General features: G+C 34.6%; 3 protein-coding genes across 8 annotated transcripts; 2 read left to right on the top strand and 1 right to left on the bottom strand.

Annotated features, from left to right (window-relative positions):
* The first annotated feature begins 6 nt into the window (after positions 1-6).
* Positions 7-5,485, top strand: LOC107009511 (beta-glucuronosyltransferase GlcAT14A-like). Of its 6 annotated transcripts, none has more exons than XM_027914855.1 (7): positions 7-475; positions 639-762; positions 1,459-1,640; positions 1,985-4,146; positions 4,453-4,531; positions 4,698-4,813; positions 4,891-5,485. In XM_027914855.1, exons 4-7 carry the CDS (start codon positions 3,576-3,578, stop codon positions 5,391-5,393), a joined length of 1,269 nt encoding a protein of 422 aa, XP_027770656.1. In that variant the 5' UTR covers positions 7-475; positions 639-762; positions 1,459-1,640; positions 1,985-3,575; the 3' UTR covers positions 5,394-5,485. The 6 variants fall into 6 exon arrangements, with proteins under 6 accessions (XP_027770656.1, XP_027770657.1, XP_027770654.1 ...); XM_027914856.1 differs by having other exon boundaries at positions 1,317-1,640; XM_027914853.1 differs by having other exon boundaries at positions 1,197-1,640.
* Positions 5,486-6,466: 981 nt separating this feature from the next.
* LOC107011862 (mitochondrial amidoxime reducing component 2-like) lies at positions 6,467-10,140 on the top strand. The gene is made up of 8 exons (XM_015211531.2): positions 6,467-6,656; positions 7,663-7,812; positions 8,245-8,421; positions 8,688-8,776; positions 8,860-8,924; positions 9,051-9,153; positions 9,582-9,692; positions 9,783-10,140. Exons 1-8 carry the CDS (start codon positions 6,545-6,547, stop codon positions 9,906-9,908), a joined length of 933 nt encoding a protein of 310 aa, XP_015067017.1. The 5' UTR covers positions 6,467-6,544; the 3' UTR covers positions 9,909-10,140.
* Positions 10,141-10,222: 82 nt separating this feature from the next.
* LOC107009530 (ABC transporter G family member 31-like) lies at positions 10,223-20,260 on the bottom strand. The gene is made up of 24 exons (XM_015208874.2): positions 19,923-20,260; positions 19,724-19,844; positions 19,538-19,626; positions 19,006-19,090; positions 18,349-18,511; positions 17,387-17,463; positions 17,127-17,271; positions 16,538-16,839; positions 16,192-16,473; positions 15,722-16,038; positions 15,479-15,639; positions 15,307-15,410; positions 15,061-15,217; positions 14,906-14,968; positions 14,735-14,835; positions 14,325-14,657; positions 13,916-14,206; positions 13,761-13,844; positions 13,414-13,547; positions 13,077-13,304; positions 11,796-11,967; positions 11,576-11,663; positions 10,917-11,083; positions 10,223-10,693 (listed from the first exon to the last, which is right to left on the bottom strand). Exons 1-24 carry the CDS (start codon positions 20,195-20,197, stop codon positions 10,427-10,429), a joined length of 4,206 nt encoding a protein of 1,401 aa, XP_015064360.1. The 5' UTR covers positions 20,198-20,260; the 3' UTR covers positions 10,223-10,426.
* Positions 20,261-22,033: the final 1,773 nt, after the last annotated feature.

Genomic DNA, 22,033 nt, shown 5'->3' with positions numbered 1-22,033 from the left:
TATATATATATATCAGAATGTTTGTTTAAGACTCTTGTAAACTTAAAGAACTCAAGTTACATGTTATTGTTACATGTAAAATTCGAGAACAAATTTTCCCGGTCATCTCGAAGGGAATTCTTGGAACTCAGCCATTAGAGTTTTGACTCATTTGTTATGCCTTGCATTTACAGCTTGACCCCTTCTTGCTTCCAGTTGTCCAAGGCAGCATCCTTGTAATTCAGTTAAATACATGATTTTTTTCAAGTAGTATAGCTACTTCAACTACTGCATAATGAGAGTTATTATTGTTCCATTTTGATGTATGCCTTTACTTATAAGATTTTCTCAATTTCCAATTTGCAACTGGGAAAGACATTATTGATGTTACGCTGATTGCAAGGAGGTGCAACAGGAGACTTGGTATATCTTCTTCTTGTTTTTTCTTTCAACTTCGCAATTTGGCCAAGCATGGTAAATGCAAGTGATGAACTAGGTCAGAATATTGTTATGTGTTTTACGTATGGTCATCAATTCTCATTAACTTATAATTGAACTTAATGCAAAATAATTAGAATCCATGTTCCAAGTTGCTTCATGTTATTCAGGTCTTCAGTTTATTTTATATAGTTAGTCTTAACATATTCTCTTGGTTATAGCAATTGGCTCGTTAATGTAGCCACTCGAATGGGAGAAGAGGGGCTGATTCTGATGGATTTGTTGCAATTTTGTGGAAAGCGAGCAAATTATCCAGTTGAAAGGGTATAAAGTATCATTGTTCAGGTACACTTGTTTCAAGTTTGATTATGACTTTTTTCTACACCAACAATCTTGTTGCTCATGAAATGCCCTTTTATACATATGTAGATAACTGAGGGGATACTTAAAATTCTGTCACATTAGAGTTTATTGTTGAATAGATATTGTTGTGATAAAATGTTTAAACTAATAACTCTTGTAACTTGTATTACTTTCTCTGTGTGCAAGTGGTGTGTGTGTTCCCTCTCTTTTAATGATAGAAGAGGGGTTGATAAAAAAAAGAAGAAGTAGAAGGATTCGATAGTACTAGGGTGGAGAACATGATGTTATCAGAACAAAGACAGGTTTTGGTGTTTGGACCATTCTATATAGAAACTTCTAATGTATTGCATTTTTTGTTTGACTTATCCGAGTTTTATCGTGAGCTTACTGATAAAAGAACTCTGTTCAATTCTCAGTACAGGACCTCTCAGATGCAATGTACATTTTGGTACAGCAGAGGGCAATAAAACTGAATTTTCTGCCTGATAATAGCACATATTTCATTTGCTAGAACTTTCATTAGTTACTTCCTTCAGGTATATAACTCCCTCTGTCAAAAAGGAAAAGATTGAATCCACGAAGGGAGTAGCACTTGGACTATGAAGCAGTAGAAAATATCTCGCACTAACATATTCCTGGACAATGATCATGTTTGGTTGTTATGATTACTTTCGGCAGGTTTCATGTTCTAGAAGAGTTTGATGAGGGGAAGCGGAGCTGTCGTAGGCGTTTAGCTGGTCATAACAAACGAAGAAGGAAAACACATCCAGAAAATGTAGCTAATGGAGCCTCCGTGAATGATGAGGGGGGTAGCAACTACTTATTAATTAGTCTGCTGAGGATACTGGCCAATGTACAGTGTAAGTCCTTATATGGATTCCATGGTTTTCCTGCGATATATTCATTTTGTATGACAAAAGATGTTGGGAAAATTAATAAGGTGATAGCATTTACATAATAATGTGAGTTCTTTCACTGTACGGTAATTGGCTAGAGTGTTATTCTTTATGTGGTGCAAGAGGGCTAGAGTGCCATTCTTTATGTGGTGCAAGAGGCTGAGAAAGAAAAGAATGTATAGTTGTCCTTTGCCTGGTATAACATCGACTTGATGAATACAACGATGTCTATTCCATAACAGCAGTTCGTCTCTGGGAATAACAGTTGTTAAATCTAACTGATATTGGGTATTGCTTTTTGGTGGCAGGAGAGTTGTTTGCATAAGTTATATTAAGTTTGAATGGCTGAAACAACAGCACAGGTTCTTACTACCTAATTTAGCTGTTCTGTGTTATCTAAAGGCTACACATGACATTGGGCATTCAGTCATGGACTATGTTGCTCGGACTCTTCAAAAATATTGACGGGTGCGTGTCAGATACACCAAAGTGGTGCATATTTGGAGTACCCAACACAGGTGCAGCAACATTTTTGGAGAGTCCTAGCAACATAGGTCAGGGATTAACAGCTGAGTAATTGATGGCCATTAAAATAATCTTGGTGGGAATTATCTATTGATGCTTCTCTACTGGAACTTTAGCCATCAATACTTTTGGACTAGAACAACTGTTTAGGCATGTTTTATTCTCCAACAAGCTTTTGGGCTCCACAAGAATCATGATCATGTACAGGCACATAGATACTTATTTAGAGATTTTGGTTTAATGAATTGGATGAGTTAGATCAAACTAAAGACCAGAAATTTTGTTTGATTCTCCAGCAGAAAAGTATGAGGAAAAAAAGAAAAATAGAATTGCTTGCTAAGAGTCCTGATGGCACCACTGACGGTGTATTATGACCATTGATTTCATTCTCTTCAACGGTAAAGAAACCTTTTGGTATAGCGTTAGAATGCAATAAATTTCAATTTCACAATGAAAATATTACAAGAAAAATATTCAATTACGGACGATGTAAGCATCATAAGGACTTTCAAATTTACCTAACAAATAGGAATCACAAATTACAAATTGTTAGCTCAAACATTCTACAATCCTGATAATACATACACAAATGCATTATTATTGTTGGACCCGTGCTTGCACGGGCCACCTCTTCCTAGTCTATATATAAGAAAAAAATTTCAGATACTTGGGAGCCTCATGGAATTAGGTTAGACATACTTTTTGAAACACGTTTTTATTTGACTAACTAAATTAGATACACGCTTTTTATTTAAAACACATTTTTATTTGACTAACTAATTTGACTACCTGTCATATCACATAGCAAGTGATTTCAAATTCTTGTAGAAGCATGAAACTCTTAATAAAATGCCAAGAGAAGTGTTAAAAATATCCCTAAATTTTGACGAGAATTTAGGATTGTATTTCATTCATGTTACAAGATCATTGATTTATTTATGTTCGATTAGTGGTGTGAATGGAGTGTTTTTTAGGCCTGTCAATAGTTCGCGGATGAAGCTAATAATTCCCCGATTGCTTGAGAAGACTTGTCAACAAATGACTGATGATGAATGGTTGCGTATAAAGTCCCAACAAAGTGACAAAATTTTCACCCATCTAGCTGCATTATTTTGACCTTTTACTATTCCTTCACTTGAAAGAAAATAATTATTAGAGTTTTAGTTTGAAGCGGCATTTGCCTTGTCATTAAGAAAAAAACATGGAAATTTGGTGTTAGTTGTGGCGTAAGTTTTCATCAACATAGCATTCATTAACTAACAATCATTAAGATGTCACACATGACCTAACAAGTCCCACAAGCCAGCTTTTACTTGCTCTAATTAGTAACCCTTTCAGTATATACTGTTAAGATCAAATATTCAACAAATATCCATGATGATGCTTAAGATGTTAAGTTCCTGGAATTGGAGAACTCGTGTTCGGCTCTCAGTTTTCGTTGCAGCTACTTTGCTACTTTTAGTGGTAGGATTCCTCTGTAGCAGATTTGATGATGATCAGTACAGGACGTTGATGAATAATATTCCAGATGATCACTCAAACATAGACACATCAACGACTATAAAGATGAACCATCCGTCTAAAGGAAGGTCTAGTGATCCACCAATCCTGGCTTATTGGATTTTCGGTTTTAGAGGGGAAAGTAAAAGAATGTTGAGGCTGTTAAAAGCGGTGTATCACCCAAGAAACCAGTACCTTCTGCACCTTCTCGATGGAGATGGATATGAGGAGAGGATGGAATTAGCTGTTTCAGTTGAATCTGAACATGTGTTTCGAGCATTTGGGAATGTGAATGTTGTTGGTAAAAGTTATGCTGTGGAGGAATCAGGCGCCTCTGCTCTTTCTGCTATGCTTCATGCCTCCGCCTTGCTCCTTCGAATTAGTCCCCTGTGGGACTGGTTTTTCACCTTAAGCTCTTCCGACTACCCTCTTTTTACTCAAGACGGTAAATTTTTCGTGATCACCAGTAGCCCAGATAGTACTTCTTTGATTCAATTTGTTTGTCATAATTTTCTTTTTTTTCCGTTTCAAAAGAATGCGTCTCTCCCCTTTTTGGTAACTCTTCAATTATAATTTTTCATATAACATGTTTAACATCACAAGATCAAAAAGAGTACCAAATCAAAATCAGACAAACAAATTGGACGGAAGGAGTACTATACTACTGTCTGCTGATACAGTACTACCCAATTTACCTTACAATTACTCTGTAACTCTGGATCTAATTGATGATCCATGCTTTTGATTGCAGATATCTTATTTGCTCTCACTTCCTTGCCAAGGGATCTCAATTTCGTAGGCTTCACCAATAGAACTATTGATCAAAACAGGTAAGGTGTCATTGACGACTATAAACGTTTCTTTTGTATAAATATAAGAGATAATGGTAAAATAAACACATCTGAAGGATCAATTTTTCGCGGGCTTCACACCCCAATTATCAGCTGTTCCATCACCATCTAAACACGGCTCAACTTCAATGCAATGTTACTGCAGGCAACACAACGTCAATCGGATTGTTGTTGACCCCAGCCTACATCTGAAACATGCTACTCCCCTTTACTATGCTGTAGAGACTAGAGAAATGCCAACAACTTTTGATATATTCCAAGGTTGGCTTAATTCATTTACTTTATGTCTGGTGTAAATTCCAACAATGATTTCATTTCTTGTTAATTTCAATTTGTAGGTTCTCCATGGATGGTATTGAGCAGAGGATTTGTGGAGCATTGCATCAAAGGTTGGGACAATTTTCCTAGGAAGTTACTTATGTACTACGCCAACGTAGTGTCCCCTCTAGAATCCTACTTCCACACTGTACTATGCAATTCCCCAGAATTTAGAAACAGAATACTAAACCAGGATCTCAGGTGTTGCGCGCCAATAAATGTTTCAAACTACTATGACAATCTTGTGAACAAATGGGCAATATTTGCTAGGCCATTCAAAGAAGGCGATCCTACTTTAGACGAGCTAGACAGGGATATCCTAGATCGCCAGCCCCATGGGCTGGTGCGCGGGAAATGGTGCTATAATAGAGGACATAATTCTTCTTCTTGTAGTTCTAATTCCAGTACTAATTGGGATGACATTGACTCATTAGATCCTGGAATTTATGGCCAAAAACTTCAGAATATTCTGTCCAATTTTACTGTTGGAGACCATCATATGGTAACCAATAATTCATGTTAATATATATACTACTACATATTTGTTTTCAAAATGATGTGTAGTTGTGTACTCTACTACTCTTTTTGTTTTCTGATCGAACAATTTTCAGCATCGTATTCTTTTTTCATCTACGGAATAAGAAGGGCAAGTTACACATCTGACCAGTCCATCAAAATAATTATATTCACTAGACAAGTTATTGCTGCATATGATGTGGTGAATTTTGTTTTTCCATTTCTACTGCTAGACAACTTGTCAAGAACAGTTCTTTTATATAGTTTATCACTGCATTTTTACTCGTCACTATTCATTTGACATACGTATTAAAAAATACTTATTAATATAGATATTTTATCACATTATTTTTACTATTTTTATTAAATGATCTTGACCCTTATAATATGATTTGAAGAATAATATTTAAATTTTTTTTTAATAAGAAATTGATTGATGCACGACATCATACTTCAAATAAAAAAGAAAGAGTAACTTGTTTATATGCTCGTCAGCTATTGATATAAGATGCCGTAGTCAAACACCATCTCACTCACTGCCGTTGATTTATCCATTACCTAAGCATTTTGGTTTTATTTGTCAAAATAATTGACAATCAAATCGAATCGTGAAAAATTAAATCAAATTGAAAATATTTTGGTTTCGATCTCTAATTATTAATATTACAAATTTGAAAATTGAATTGGAACTTCTCTAGTTGATGTATTTTTATGTCTAAAAATGATGTGAGGATTTAAGTGATTAATGATATGGGTGATACTTAAAAAAAATATTCTTAATGTGTTAGTCTCTTTATTTCAATTTATGTGATACTTTCGTATTTTGACAATTAAATATTTAAGTTGGAACACTTTTCGTTGTTCGAGAGTAAATTTTTTTTTTTAATTTGATTGAAAATTTACCTGTGAAATATTTATTTTTTCTGAAATTAAATTTATATATTTATAATAATGATAATTGAAATTTCAAAAATAAGTAAAAAAATATATGAAAAATTATTAAAAACTAGACTAATTTAAATCTCGAAATTAAAAAGGGTAACATAAATTAGCATGGGAAGATATTTTTTTTATATCAAGTGTGTGATTTGATGTTTCTCGATCCAAATAATTTTTTTTTAGAAAAAAGAAGAACGAATCTTCAACTCCCATAGAGTGATGGCAGAAGTAATAGGAGCGCCAGCAGCAGCTCAGGTTAAATCAATCTTTGTATATCCAATCAAATCATGCCGTGGAATTTCTGTTTCTCAGGCACCTATCACTTCTACTGGTAGTGCTCAATTTTACCTTTAGATCTTGAAATTTTCCATTTTTGAGTTTGTATTACTGGTTATGGAGTGTAAAGGGAGTCTTCTGGTAATTATGATAGTGAGGTAAAGGATAATAAGATAAAGTTGATAACTTTCCTCTTTTTTTGTTTTGGTTCATATAAAAGTGTCAAGATCTGAGAAGATAGATTGCTTTCTTGGAGAATAATTATCTGTTTGTTTTCCTTCTTATTTGGGAAAAGTTGGATTTCCCAGTTCCTACTTTCAATATGCAAAACCAAATCAAGATTTGAACTCCGGAAGGATAAAAGTTATCCGCTCGGAATTTACATTAAGTCAATATATGCATGTCTGTCATTGTTTATATTTATACTTCATTTTATTAAATCACATAATAATAGAAATTGCTATCGGCTTAATAGAAATATCCGGCGCGGTAAGTACTTTTCTCTGGAAACATTTGATAAATATAAAAAATAACTTAAAATTAGTCAAAATTAACTTATAATAAGTTTGGAAGTGCTTGGCAAAGAAAAAAAATGAGTTAAAATAAGTTAAAAATAACTAATAAGTCAAAAATCAAAAGTATGTTTTTTCTACTTTTTTGTAACTTAAAATTTAACTTAAAAGTCAGGTTTGATTTTTTATTTTTGACTTAAAAGCTAATTCTTTTCTTTTCTTTAAGTCAACCCCCTACTCATTTGTTCTCAGTTCGAAAATGTCAAAACACAAAGTACTACTTCAATAGATATGAAATTTGTTATTCTTGTTAGAAGTTTGTTTTGTGGTCACCTTCTAGGATGGAGTAACTTGGGACAAAATTTATGTAGTACGGTTTAGTTTCACTTTTGGCATTTTGAGCAAATAATAGTCTGGTTAACAAATTGTTAGTGGTGAGTTTTTACTTTTTGTTCCTAAACTTGTTTCTTCATTCATATTATCACTTGAAAATCTGTCTCAAAAAAAAAAATTATCACTTGAAAATTTATATCTTGTTACATGAAACAGGATTTCGATGGGATCGACAATGGTTAGTGGTGAATTCCAAAGGCAGGGCCTATACTCAAAGAGTTGAACCAAAGCTTGCTCTTGTCGAAGTGGCATTGCCAATTGAGGCCTTTTCTGAAGGCTGGGAACCAAATAATGACTCTTATCTAGGTAGTGTCATAGTTTTCAGTCGAAAATAAGGTCATAGTTTGATTATATTTTTTACTATGTATTATCTTATTGATACAGTTTCTCTTTTTAGCTTAATGGTGCTGCAGCAAAACTGGTCATGTTTTTCTCCTAGCAATCTATTACTACTAATATAGTCGACAAGAAAGAGAGAGAAGATAATAAATGTTAAAAGATAGATCATTCTACTGAAAATGTTGATATGCCGAGCTAACAATCAGTGTTTGGTTCCCTGTGTGACTTAAGAATTTAAGATCTTGGATATTGATGTTTGAATTGTAATACTGTTATTGTTTTTTAACTCCTTGTAGCATCTCCTTAATCATAGAAGCTTCTTGTCTTACTGATAGCCCACAAGAAAATGACAAAGATTGGCCTATCTTTTTGATATCTCAAATTACTTTTTGGATGTAGTTATCAGAGCTCCCGGTATGGATCCACTGAAAATTCCACTAAGTGACCCATCTGTAGTGTCGGATGGTGTCTCGGTCTGGGAGTGGTCTGGTTCTGCCTTGGACGAGGGAGCTGAGGCAGCTATGTGGTTCTCCACACATCTGGGGAAACCAAGTCGGCTAGTTCGCTTTAGTGAAGGTATAGCTCATCGCATAGTTCTATCTAGATTTTCCTCGTCTATATGTTACTCATATCACTGATGTTACAATATCCTTGTCTGAAATTTGCTCTGTATATCTCTTCCACCTTTTATGCTTAACTTCTCTACGTATTGTCCAGCTTTCAATACGTAGTTTATCGACTATCGCCTATTATTAGGTTCATGTTCTCGCTTTAGTAGAAAACTGCTGGAATAAATGTATACAATTTGATTGAAATAAGTTGCTTCCTGTTGACTCTTGTAGTTAAGGAAATGAGAGTTGTAGATCCTAATTATGCTCAAGGATACAATGTTATGTTTTCTGATGGATATCCATACCTCGTGCTATCCCAAGTAAGTAAATCGTCATTTAAATTCAACCTAAACATCCATAGAACAAGAGCTTAGGCTAGATTTTCTTGGTCCATGTTCTGCAGGGATCGTTGAATGCGTTAAATTCTCTTCTCAAGGAGCCTGTTCCAGTAAATCGTTTTAGACCCAAGTATACTCTTGTCCTACTTGTATAATTTGTTTATGATTGGTTGTTTACTTCCTTTCCTTTTTCTGTACAAACTGTTAGTACTTTAGATTAACTCAGTTAAATTTTTGACGTTATCTTCTTTCACAGTGTCCTTGTTGATGGATGTGAACCATTTGCTGAGGATTTGTGGAAGGAGATCCGAATCAATAAGTTAACATTTGAGGGTGTCAAACTATGCTCTCGCTGTAAGGTAAGACCTCATGAACTTACTTTCTTACTAAACGACAGAGAATAAACTTTGCAAACTGGAAGCTGTTTTTTCCTCCTAATTTTTTTTTTCCGTATAATGTTCATGCAACATGATATTTAAGAGAAATTTAACATATCTGAGGGCCATTCATAGCAACTCCATACGTAGTTTTTCTCTATAATCGTGGGATAGGCATGAATTCAGACCTATTATTCTAGCAACTTGTTGGACAAGATCAAAAGAGTCTAGTTGTGTTTCTCCCTTTATGATGTTGTGATGAGTATCTTTGATTCAAGTTTTAACTAAGAGAATGGAGTTGATTATGGAACATATATTTTTAATTTTTTGTACTTAACCTTCCTGCATTTGAACGCTCATCATCAAGATAAACTCTTTATATTTGACCTTGATTCTGTTCTTTATATAAGGTACCTACCATAAATCAAGAAACAGCAGTAGCAGGCTCTGAGCCAACAGAAACTCTCTTGAAATTCCGATCCGATAAGGCCTTGCGTCCGAATAAGAAACAACAAGGGAAGGTAAGATCTAATAAAGTGAGAATTTCCATAACTAATTAGCTAATAATCCCTAGATAAATCACAAGTAGGATCTTTCATGTTATTTTGCAGGTATATTTTGGACAGAACATGGTTTGTTCCGACGCTCTTAGCCATGGAAAAGGCAAGATAGTCAAGGTGGGGGATCCTGTTTATGTCCATAAGGTTGTTCCTTCTAGTGCTGAGGCTCCAGCTTGAACTCTAGTTGTTCTATCACTGTAATGTAAAATGTGCATCTGAATAAGGTGATTCCAAAAGATAAGAATACTAATGTAAGGAAAAATGGTCTTCCAGGCCACTGCTAAATAAATCTACATAAACGGTTCGCCTGTATTTCTTTTCATCATTGTGAATTGCATCAAACCTGGCTCAAAACTATGTAAATGTGAATACCAGCAAGTATACCTCAAATCCAAGGAAGTTGAGGTCGGCTATGTGAATTCATGTCATTCCATTTACGCTCTATCTTATCTGGTATTACATAAAAACAAATTAAATTTGACAAAAAGAGGGAAATGAAGTTTCTTTAGCATTTGGAAAGTATATTGACCACTGGAAAACAGCAATTCCATTAAGGTCTAATATATATTATCACCTATACTTGTTTTCCTTGACAACATATTCAAATCTGGATCTAAAACTATTGCCAAACAAGCACATTTTGAAATTAGAAGTATATTTGATTCAATGAAGGATAAAATTTTTAGAACAGTGCTTCATCTTTTTTGGAAGTTAATTAGTTTGACTGATGCTGCATAGATGGCAAAAAAGAGAAAGCAAAATCCAGTAAGCATGACAGCAGACCACCAAATCATCCCAGGACCAAATCCAAGTCTGACTTCCAAATAGTCTTTTACTGTTCCATCAAATCCAGGTCCTGTTATCCTTGTTTCCACATCACCAAGTTGAGAGCTAATGATGCCTCGGACTGTCCATGCAACTGGGTTGATGTAGTAGAACCATATCCACCATTCTGGGATACTCTAAATGACACAAGGAAAATGGCACAAGTGAGATGCAGCAGAAATCAAGAAATAGAGTCCAACTTCCAGTTTTTTGCAGATTTCATAACTATACATATAGTGTTCCACATGGAAATTGTTCGTATTTTGGTTTACCACTGTAAAATGTTATCTCAAGCAATCTAGTTCAACAAACACGACAATTACAATTTTGACTAGTGTTAAAGGAAGTAAGAATACTTACAGGTTTTGGGACTATAAAACCAGACATGATGTTCCACAATGAAAAGACAGCTGATGAAATGATGGCAGCTAAATGTTGAGTTGGTGCAAGACTAATAATCATCATACCAGTAAAGGTGAAAAACATGAACGTAAGAAACATGAATAGTATGTAGAGGAAAAATTTGCCTGCAAGATATCCAAACAATACATAAGTGAGTCAATGAGCCCACCAACTCCAAAAGCAAGGAATACAACAGCTGTTACAGGTGCAATTCATGGAAAAGGGTCATGATAGTGCAATCAATTTATGAATAGTACTCAAAACCCACAACATCAGAAAATTATGAATTGAAATTAAGGATGTAAATACACCAGCAGAGAATCTTATGGCCAACGATATATATTCAAATAATTTTAGAGACAGTGTCAATTTGTATTGGAGAAGAGTATTTCCCTCATAACCACAAAGTTCCATATCAAGTAGACTGTGACAGATACTGTTTTATGTTCCTAATTTTCATGTAGATCACTTATTGGTTCTTAAGCCTAACCCTGCTAACTCATGAGGAAAAAAATTGTTTTGATATTTATGTTGCACAATAATTTTCTGCAATTTAGCAGATGCATGACAGCATATAATTGATCATAAAGAACCATGACCCGTGAAATTTATCATACCTGCTTCCCTTTCAAAGTTGATCATGAAATATGTAATGACTCCGTAAATTAGTGTCTGGATCATGACATATGGAATCTCGATAATACCCTGATAGACCAAAAAAAAAAAAAGTCCATCAGAAGTCATAAATACATATAATCAGATCCTTTTAACAATCAAGAAACTTATATAAATATAGTTTTTTACAAGTAAAGTCAGTTTGTCTGTAAATATGCTAACCTGAGCTACTGCATATGGTAGCGGGGAATACATTCCTGCAGCTCTTTCCCTATAGAAAACAGTTCTTTCAATCGAAAGAACTGGCTGTACAGAAGTAGCATTATTGCCCCCCAGAAACAAGACTGAAGCATAAAGAGCCGCCATTACCACAAACAAGTTTTGACTTGAGTCCCTGTCAAATCATTTCAAGCATAATATTTTAACGGGTTGGGGCTTTGAGCAATCATTGAGGAGTTTAATATCAACCAAAAACAATCATCAAGATCCACAGCCATTAGCCCATTACCCCAAATTTAGAAGGCAGAAATAAAGGGAAGAAACATGAAGAAGCCGGCTGAAGCTCTACTAATTTGTTTTCTTTAAAGTGAAAAAAAAGATACATGCTTAAACAGTAGGAATCATTACATAAGTTTCACAAGCCAACCGATTTGTATTCTGCTGTATTCTCTAATTATTTTATTAATATAAACCACCAAACATTTTGGTTCAAGGTGCTTATTCTCTATCTTTTTTTCGCAGAAGTTTTTCAAGGTTACTCTTGGCTGAATCTAACTCCATTTTCTTATCCTCAGACCAACCTATCCAGCAGAACTTCTAAATTACATTTCTTCGCGATGTATCTATCTTTAGGACAATATAGCTATAAAGATGCACGTCTTAGTGGGCAGAAGATTTGTCTAGTGCATAATGTGTACATTCTTCTACAAAAATATCCAATATGGTTCCATCCAATATTCCATTTAGCTGTCCTCTTGTTTAACTACAACCACCATTAATCAACGATTGATTTGAACTATAAAGATTTTGAAGTTTGCTAGCTTCAAAATAAGCTGTTTTTTTATCAATGCTTAAAATAAGACCAGAAAGTTATACCAGAAGAATTTTTTTATAATATCCTTAATATTTGTTTCTAGCTTCTTTTGACAAAGCCATCTCCTTATGTCCTACAACGCTAATGTACTCAGCGCTTAAAATATTGTGCTCTACTATTGAATTGTTACAATGAGAATGTCACAATAATTTCTAGTTTAACACTTCCCTTCAGCAAGTTATTGGAATCACCCTATGCATTCTTACCATTTTCAAGAAGTTTTTCCCTATTATCAAGAAACAGCAGACCCGTCTTTCCTTCTGTCTTTTTCTACTATAAAATATATACCTGAGGCATCGCATAAATCTGTATGCTTGCCATTAAATAGATAAATGACAAGTGAATGTCATTCAGAGAAACTAGAACAGCCATCCAGTAGTTTGCTATGGATATCTCATAAAGGATATTACCTTTTTGAACCAACATCCCAAAATAAGGAACCAAGAAGCAACGCACACATTGTTGTGAAGAACAGCCTCATGAAATTATATGATGGATTTCTCCAGTATACGAGATTTTGCTTCCACAGGCAGATCTTAAACTGAGACACTGCACCTTGACTATATTTGGAAGTGAAGCCCATAGGTTCTGAGTTTTCAGGTGGGACACTCAGACGCTCAATTAAGGCTTCAACTTGCCTATGTTGAAAAAATAGGACATAAACACAAGATCGTCAAAAAATGCAAAAGAAAAGAAGACAAATAAAATAATGAATTTCAGGAATTGAAACAAGTCCGCTAAGATCACCTGTATTGTTCAGAATTTCTATATATTGTTGCAAAATCTTCTCCGAGTTTCGCTTCAGCAGCTGATGTACTTATCTCAAGCATCCAGGTTGCGGGATTATAACCACTAGGAATTGGCGGTATACCGTGAATACTCTGCAAAATATGACCAGAAACCAGTGCTGAGAAGATGAATCATCTCAATATGGAGATTGCAGTTAACAAAATTCACATTCAAGTCAGCAACATACATTAGAAGAAGCTTCTGGTCAATTTTAAGGGCATACATTCTACACATTATCAAAATTGTATACCTCGAAATAGTAGAAACAATTACAAAGAAACAGCCAGCGGACAGCCAAGTCATACCTGAAAATAGTTTATCATAATTTGTGACTTCTCCCCAAGCTTTCCTCCATATATCACTTGTCCCCCGCGTTTCATTAGAAGAAGCTAAAAATTGTAGCATCACATTAGCACAACGCACGCTTTTTATCTATTTGAGAAACACTATGGTATCTTACCTCGTCAAATGCTTCAAAAATTTCAATACTTGGTTGGTGAATTGTGCAGACCACTGTTCGTCCAGTATCTACTGTATTACGAACAGTTCGCATTACAATGGCTGCAGCTCGTGCATCAAGTCCAGATGTAGGTTCATCCATAAAAACTATGGATGGGTTTGCCACAAGTTCTACTGCAATTGTCAAACGTTTTCTTTGTTCGGTTGATAAGCCAGAGCGGCCAGGCAAGCCAACCAAAGCATGCCTTAGGGAGTCAAGTTCCACTAACTCCATTACTTCTTCAACAAACTCCTGCAGTATAATAAAGTCAAAGGGGTACTGAGTCATAACCAAATAGATCAATCACAATATGAAATTAAATAATACAAACATAAAAATGAAGAAACCAAAAGGCATGGGCTCTACTAACCTGTCTTTGTTTTTCATTCACTTCTTTGGGGAGCCGGAGATAAGAAGAAAACCACAGGGATTCAAAAACTGTCACTTGAGGAGAATGTATATCATTCTGTTCAACATATCCTGAAATTCTTGCAAAAGTCTCTTGTATTTTAGGGTAACCTGATATCCTAATGTCGCCCTCTATATGTCCAGAAGTCTTCCTACCAGCTAGGCAATCCATCAATGTGGTTTTTCCCGCTCCACTTGAACCAACCAATGCAGTTAGAACCCCAGGTGAGAATACTCCACTTACATTTGACAGTAGCTGCAACTTTTTATCAGGTATTCCTTCTGAACTCATTTCCTGAGAAAAGAATACATGTTCCAGCTTGAAATACGATTCATCATTCAAAAATAAACGAAATTATCCCTAATGGATACCTTTGGCATGTCAACAAAGTAGTTGACATTATGGAAAGTCATCGTTAGTGGTTGGAAAGGGAAGATTATTCCTTTCTTTGTACTCGCCCTCTGGCCAGGTCCTACGCAAAAGATTATGATAAATAGATCATCGATACACAAGCCAAAAATCCAACAGAGAAAATTGTTTACCATCACTAACTGAATTAACACCACTGGAATCAGCTGGGATAATTGCCTGTGATTTTTTTAGTGCTGCAGGAGTAAACCGAAAAATGTGAGTCCAGTAGATATTGGAATCAATATGATGAAAGCTCTTATCTCTGTGACAGGAACTTTTAACTTACGGTTGAGGAAAGCCAAGGCTACAGTCAGAATAATGTTGAAAAGCAAGGCATATAGCAATATAACTCCTACTCCAAGCCAGTACCAGTAACCAGATGTTGGTATACTATGGGATTGCAGAACAGCGTAACCAAGGGTAACATTTGCACTTGTTGTCTTCTACATAAAGTAAGTTTAAATATATATAAAGGCAGCTACTTATTCTCTATAAATAACTGTCCAGGTTTTGTATGGTAGAGAAGTCATACCTCCATCCATCTTGGGGCAGTAAATTCATTAACTGAAATAGCTCGCTGTCCGTAGGACAATGGTGACACCCAAAAGGCCCATATCCACCATGGCTTGATCATTTCTGTAAAAATGGAACCTCTTTTAATAAAATGAACATTCTGTTAATAATGAAGAGAGCTATAAACTTACCTTTTGGCAAGAGAAAACCACCCAGTGAAAATGTGATTAGCAGAGCAGCTGATCCATATGTTGTTGCAATAACTATATCTCGTGAAATAGAAGCTATTGACCGAAAGAGACCCATCCCCATTTGGTGTACAGAAAATAGTAAAAGCATGTAACGGAAAAATCTGCGAAAAAGATGAAGGCGGTGTAAGCAGAATATAACCAATAAAATATGTATGTGTGATGTCAACAGAACACTGTATATACCTCCCAGCACCAGGTGCAAAACCTACAGTCCAATATACAACACAAGACCATACAGCAGCTTCAGTTATGGAGTAAGGTAACTGCAGAATCCAACTACTTAAGGACCACGCCCATGCAGGATAGAAGAAATTATCTCTTTGCTTATAGAATACGGGGAGGCGAAGTATTAAGAGAGGGAGTTCTAATCTTCCGTTGAACATGATATGCACCAAGCCAATAAATAAGCTAGAAAGATACAAGTTCCCATTCACCAGATCAGTGGGATGTAACCGCGTTCTTGGAAACAGTGTGCATGTTACAAATCCCATAAACGCAACCTGTAATATAAATGAGAGAGGTTCCACACACATGAGTTATAGGAGACGGGAAAGCTTGTATCGAAGGTAAAAAAGGTCAAGTAAACTGAGACAGGCAGAAGATATTAGTAGGTGAAGTAGTTCGGGATAAAGAAAACAAACACACTAGAATACCTGACATGTTCTGAAGATGTATAGAAAACTATTCCTACTCATTAGAAGCATTTCTCTTGAAAAACAACCCTTAAGGAGCTCCAATCTGGATTCAGCAAACTTTGTCTTAGATAAAGCCAAATGATGGCTCTTGGATCTATCATATGGAACCGAAAGAGATGACTTTAGATCCTGACAATATCTGGAATTTCTAAAAGCTTCAGCTATTGCCTCAACGGGAATGAACTCATATGGTCTGGAAGTATCAGCCCAGTATTGTGCCTGATCTTTTCTGGAGGTAACCTACAAAGACATTAATTAAGTACCAAGTCCAGTTCTGCGATATATAGTACCATAATAAAAGTACCTCTTGAAGAAAATCAGCAACACCCTTACGAGATGGCAATTGAAATCCTAATGACTCAAAAAATGGAACAACATCTGCTCGAGGTCCATGGTACACAACATATCCATCAGATAGTAACACCAGATCATCAAATAACTCAAAAGTCTCTGGTGCGGGTTGAAGAAGAGCCATCATCACAGTTCCTTCCATTAAATTAACAAAATTTCTTATGCACTTGACAATTTGGAAAGTTGTAGAACTGTCAAGTCCAGTAGAAATTTCATCCATAAAAAGTGTTTTCCTGGGTCCAACAATCATTTCTCCTGCAGATGGAAAATATTAGCATGCAAATCTAGTACTTAAATTCCACAAAGCATGTCACTTCCCACAACAAATTCCAAAAAGAAGATATTTTAAGGAAAATCCCCAAACTATTAATTCGATTAAGGCGATCAAATGTTACTCAAGCATTGTAGAGTGTGTTTTTGTGATTGTTTCTGGGTTGTTTTGGTGGGTGTGTGTGTGTGTGTGTGTGTGTGTGAGAGAGAGAGAGAGAGAGAGAGATACATGCATACACATACAAAATATATATAAAGAGAGTGAGAGAGACCTGTTGTAACTCTCTTCCTTTGTCCACCTGAAATTCCTCTCACCATGTCATTACCAACTATTGTATCTGAACATATATCAAGACCAAGAACTTTCAAGACATATTCTGTAGACACATTGTGCTTTGTACCACCAACAGAAGATGCCTGAATGGTTTTATTTATTTCATCATAAGTCAACATGAAAACAACCAAAAAAAAAAGGTCATGATTTGTCATTTTTGAGTGCATTAAAAAGTTAAAAGGATGATCATAACCAAACCTTCATATATGCATCTATCTCAAACTTTGGGCGTATCTTTCTTTCCTTCTCTAAATGACCAAGGTCTTTCATATAATCTGCAGAAGAAATATATATATAACAGGCCAAGATCAGGAAAGAAAACATGCTATATCTGATAAACCTGGACTGGTTTAAATAAGAGGCAACAAACAATTTGCACTTGCAATCTTCAGGGATATGTATAGGCATCATTCTTTTTAAGAAAAATATGAAGACTTCTTCTAATCAATTTAAACTTAATTCGGTGGCAATTTTAAGTTAGTTTTGGTTGCAACGAGTTGGTTTTCAATTTTAATGATTTCTTCAGGATCTGGCATGAATTGCATTCGACAGTACCTAATTGATCAAGTCGCCACCATTTGTTCATTTGTCAGATGCGAAAATAGAATGGAAGCGAGAACTGAGTCAGTGGAGATGCACAAGTATGTTGCATAGATTACTTAATAAGTGCCAGAAAAAAAGCTTATTCGTGGAAAAATCCTCGCAATAAGCAAAGACAACCACCATAGACTAAATGTTAAGTAAAGGCATACAGAGGATATAGAATTATGCAGCACACCAAAGTAGCTTAGAAGAAGGTTTGTACATAGGGAAGCATAGTTTCAGAGAGCTTGAGCTAATATTATAATGGTTTAAGTTCAGATGTAGTTTGGAATTGATGCATATCGAGAATTGCCAAAGTCCATTATGTTAACTGTATTAGTAGCAGAGAGCACACGGTTACAAAAATTGAAGTAAAGAATTACATGCAGAGTATGAGGTTATTACATGGTTCAACCAGCTAACATCATGTGTATGGCATAGAAAAGGCTTTGAAAACAAGTAGATGATAAACGGCTGTGCACATTGATAAGTATACTTGAGAAAAATTTGTAGAAAAAATCATTTTATTTAAAAATAGAGATCCATTAAGGAGTATAAGAGAAGTTAAGACAAATTACCTCCAAAACCATGACTTGCACCTTGGCATCTCGCTGCGAAATCTAAAGTTTCTCTTACAGTTAGCTCTGCAATATGATTGTCTATTTGACTTATGTAAGCACAAGTCCTTTGCACACAAAACTCATCCTCTTTATGTCCATTATACGTAATATGGCCAGTTCGCTGAAACCAAATAAAGTCAAGTTATTTTTCTAAATTTTTCACTCCAAACATGAAAAAAGATATTTAAAGTTCGGAAAAGTTGGTTCAAAACTGGTCTGAACCTGTTTTTTCGAGCAAAAAAAGTTTATCTCACAAAACTTAAATACTTTTTCAAGTGAAATGCATGTCCAAACACTATAAATACCCTTTTCAAGTTAATTCCAAATACTACTCTCTTTTTTTTATACTCACTTCGTGTCCAAACGCCTACCAAATCTCCAGTCCCTTCAGCCCAAATGCAGTGTTTCGTTAATATTTACTCGAGATGCAGGGCATATTGAGATAAACCTTATCTACTAAATGATCACTTCATTTAAAGTACTGGTCTTCAATTAATGTATAATACATATATGAGTGTATGTGCTTTTATACAACTCAACTTCAGTTAAGGAACAATTAAATTAATACTATTGGATGATATAACGAACGAGTAATTAATGCACCAGCATACTAACCTTCAGTTCATTGTCAAGCTTTCCAGAAAGAGCTAAAAGCAATGTGGATTTACCAGAACCTGGAGGTCCTAGAAGCAGAGTCATCCTATTGATATTGATAGCAATATAAACAAATATTAATTAATAGGATCCATTTGTTTTGTTACAATCAACAATAACTTAAAATTACTGGCAACCAAACAATGTAAATTCACAACAACAAAAAAGAAAAGAAGAAGACAAGATCATTTCAAAGTAGCTCTGGTTCGTTTATATAATGTGGTTCGGCAAACTATATATGGAGCAATTCGGCATACATTGATGCTTTACTTAAATATTCTTAATAAACCAATGTTTGCAACAAGCTGCAAAGACCTGTCGAATACATTCAACAGTTTGTAAATTCCTTTATGAACCCAACACATGAACGTGGTCCGTGGTCAGGTAAACCATCACATATATATATATATATAAAAGTTAGTATGTACCAATCTTAGTGCTGGTTGTATAGTATGAATAACTACGCAACGTAACATAAGAACAAAAATATTACCTTCCAGGTTTTACAATGCCAGTAACATTTTTCAGTATTGTAAGGGGATGTCTCCTTGGTTTGAATATCCTTAATCCAGCTAATATACTCTGTATTTCATGAAATTTACACAGAGGAATCAGGATCAAACAATCACATATCATAAAAGGTGGCAACAATCATCAAATTAAACCTAGCATTACGCACCTCGATTACATCATAACCATAATTTAATAATGTAGGCAATGCTCTTGAACCTACTTTCACATTTGTTGATATAGTTAAGTTTTCATATCGCACTTCAACTTTAGGTATCTCCAATCCCACCCTAGACAAAATTCTCTGATTAGTATTAACGATAAACCTATTTATATATATATATCACATTAAAAATAGTGTATACTACCTATTGAAGCGTTGTTTGATGGAGTAAAGGAGCTTGTAATTATCTTGTTCTGAAGTAGCAAGTGCATTGTTGACAAGAATTTGCCGAGTGAGACGATCAAGCTTTGTGACATCGATAGTATCCGTGCGTTTTAACAACGCCAAGTTTGTACGCTTCTCCGATGGCAACTTCTCTAAAGCTGCCCACATTAACTCATCTTCCTCTGAATCTGCATTAGACTGCCGCCCAAAATTACTATATGATTCTAAAGAATCACTCCCATTTGAAGATGCCATGAATTATTGATTTTCTGTGTGATACTACTGTCTAAGACTTAACAAAGAATTTGGTCGGTTACAAGTCACTGATGATGAAGAAAATGGATTCACTGAATTAAGACACTATTAATTATATTTTTTTCTATTAAGAGAAGTAATCTACTAACATGGATAGTAGACTACTTATTAATGCTAAATTGACTTGTAATAAGTAGAGTTAAATTAGTGGCAAATTGAATTGAATATTGAAAAACATGTTTATTGGGTTAATAGGTTTTTAACGATTTTATAAAAGAAAATTTATTAAGTTATCGATTTTCAGTATTTGAATATTATTCATAAGATGTATGATAATATTTTATTACTTTATCCTTCGTAATATTAAATATTAATAATATATTATAAATAGACACTATATCACATACTCTATGCTACAAATTTCACGGTTCATACTTCACATTTGATATTTCATGTAATGTTTTGGATGTAACATGTAATTGTATTATTCGTACTTTATTTACTCTCATTGATGCAATTTTTCATTATATTTTTTGTTTAATATATTAAAACATCTATAGTTGATTTATTTGTTTTATTATACTGCGCCAAATTATTGAAGAAGTGACAAGTCATATATTTATTTTATGAGTACCTTTTTATTGAGTATATTGAAAATCGACAAAGAATATCATGTTGGTTTGTATTTGATTAAAATACTTAAAAATCGATAAATCAAATCAGTAGTACATAAAACCAAATCAAACCGCACCACAACAAAAACAACTTTTAGTGGCCATAAGTAGTGACATTAATAAAGAGTGTTAAAGTTTTTACCGAATTAGTTAAGTGTCAATTAAAACTAATATCGCTAAAGGCTTTAGAGCATATACAAAGAGTGTTAATTGCCGCTAATAATACATATTTAGTTGCAATCTTAATTGCCGATAAAAATTATTTTTAATGTAGTGTCGATCGATGCACATGAAATACTACCTCCATTCACTTTTATTTTCCATTTGGAATTTTGCAAGATACTTAAAAATAATGATGTTTAGTATGAATATCTTAGAATACTATTCACATAAATTGAAATTATATTATATTTTTAGAATATAATACGAATAAAAGTGAATAAAGTAATATTATCGATTGTTTTACTTACCCTATAAAAGTTGATATCATTTCTGTTGCATCGATAAGGGTCGATCTTCTTTAACATTGTATCAGAGCAATAAGAGGTTAAATCAACCCAATTTTCATGGGTGAATCTAGCAGCCCTTCCATGATGTCTATTGTTTCACCATCTCCAAACATCACATATCAATTACCTGTAAAACTCACATCTTCGAACTTTTTATTGTGGAAGACACAGTTTATGTCTATAATATATATGTGTGGCTTGAATCATCATATTGATGGTACTACTCAAACGCCACCACATTTTTTGGACGATACCAATACCAAACCCAATCCGGCATATACTATCTGGTTACGTAAAGATCAACTTGTTCTAAGTTGGATTGTTGCTTCTGTTTCAGAAAGCATCCTGGCTCAATTGGTTGGAGCAACAACTGCTCGTGCAGCTTGGGACAAACTTGTTGCTGCATATGCTTTATAGAGTTTTAATATACATAAGATTAAACGTGACAACTTCAAAATTTATCTTGAGAATTTAAATTCAATTTTTAAGCTGATTAGCTTAAAGATGAGCACCATGTTTGTTAAATGGGTAAAGGAGATATGGAGAGTGGGGACGGGTTATTTTAAATGGGTTGGGTTATTGTGTTAAAATAAGGAATAGGGTTTTTTCTAAAAAAATTCGGGTCAATTTGGGTCAAATGGGGGTAAATTTGG

This window comes from Solanum pennellii, chromosome 2 (genome assembly GCF_001406875.1).
Source record: "Solanum pennellii chromosome 2, SPENNV200".
Classification (NCBI taxonomy): domain Eukaryota; kingdom Viridiplantae; phylum Streptophyta; class Magnoliopsida; order Solanales; family Solanaceae; genus Solanum; species Solanum pennellii.
This window is presented reverse-complemented; position numbering and strand designations above follow the sequence as displayed.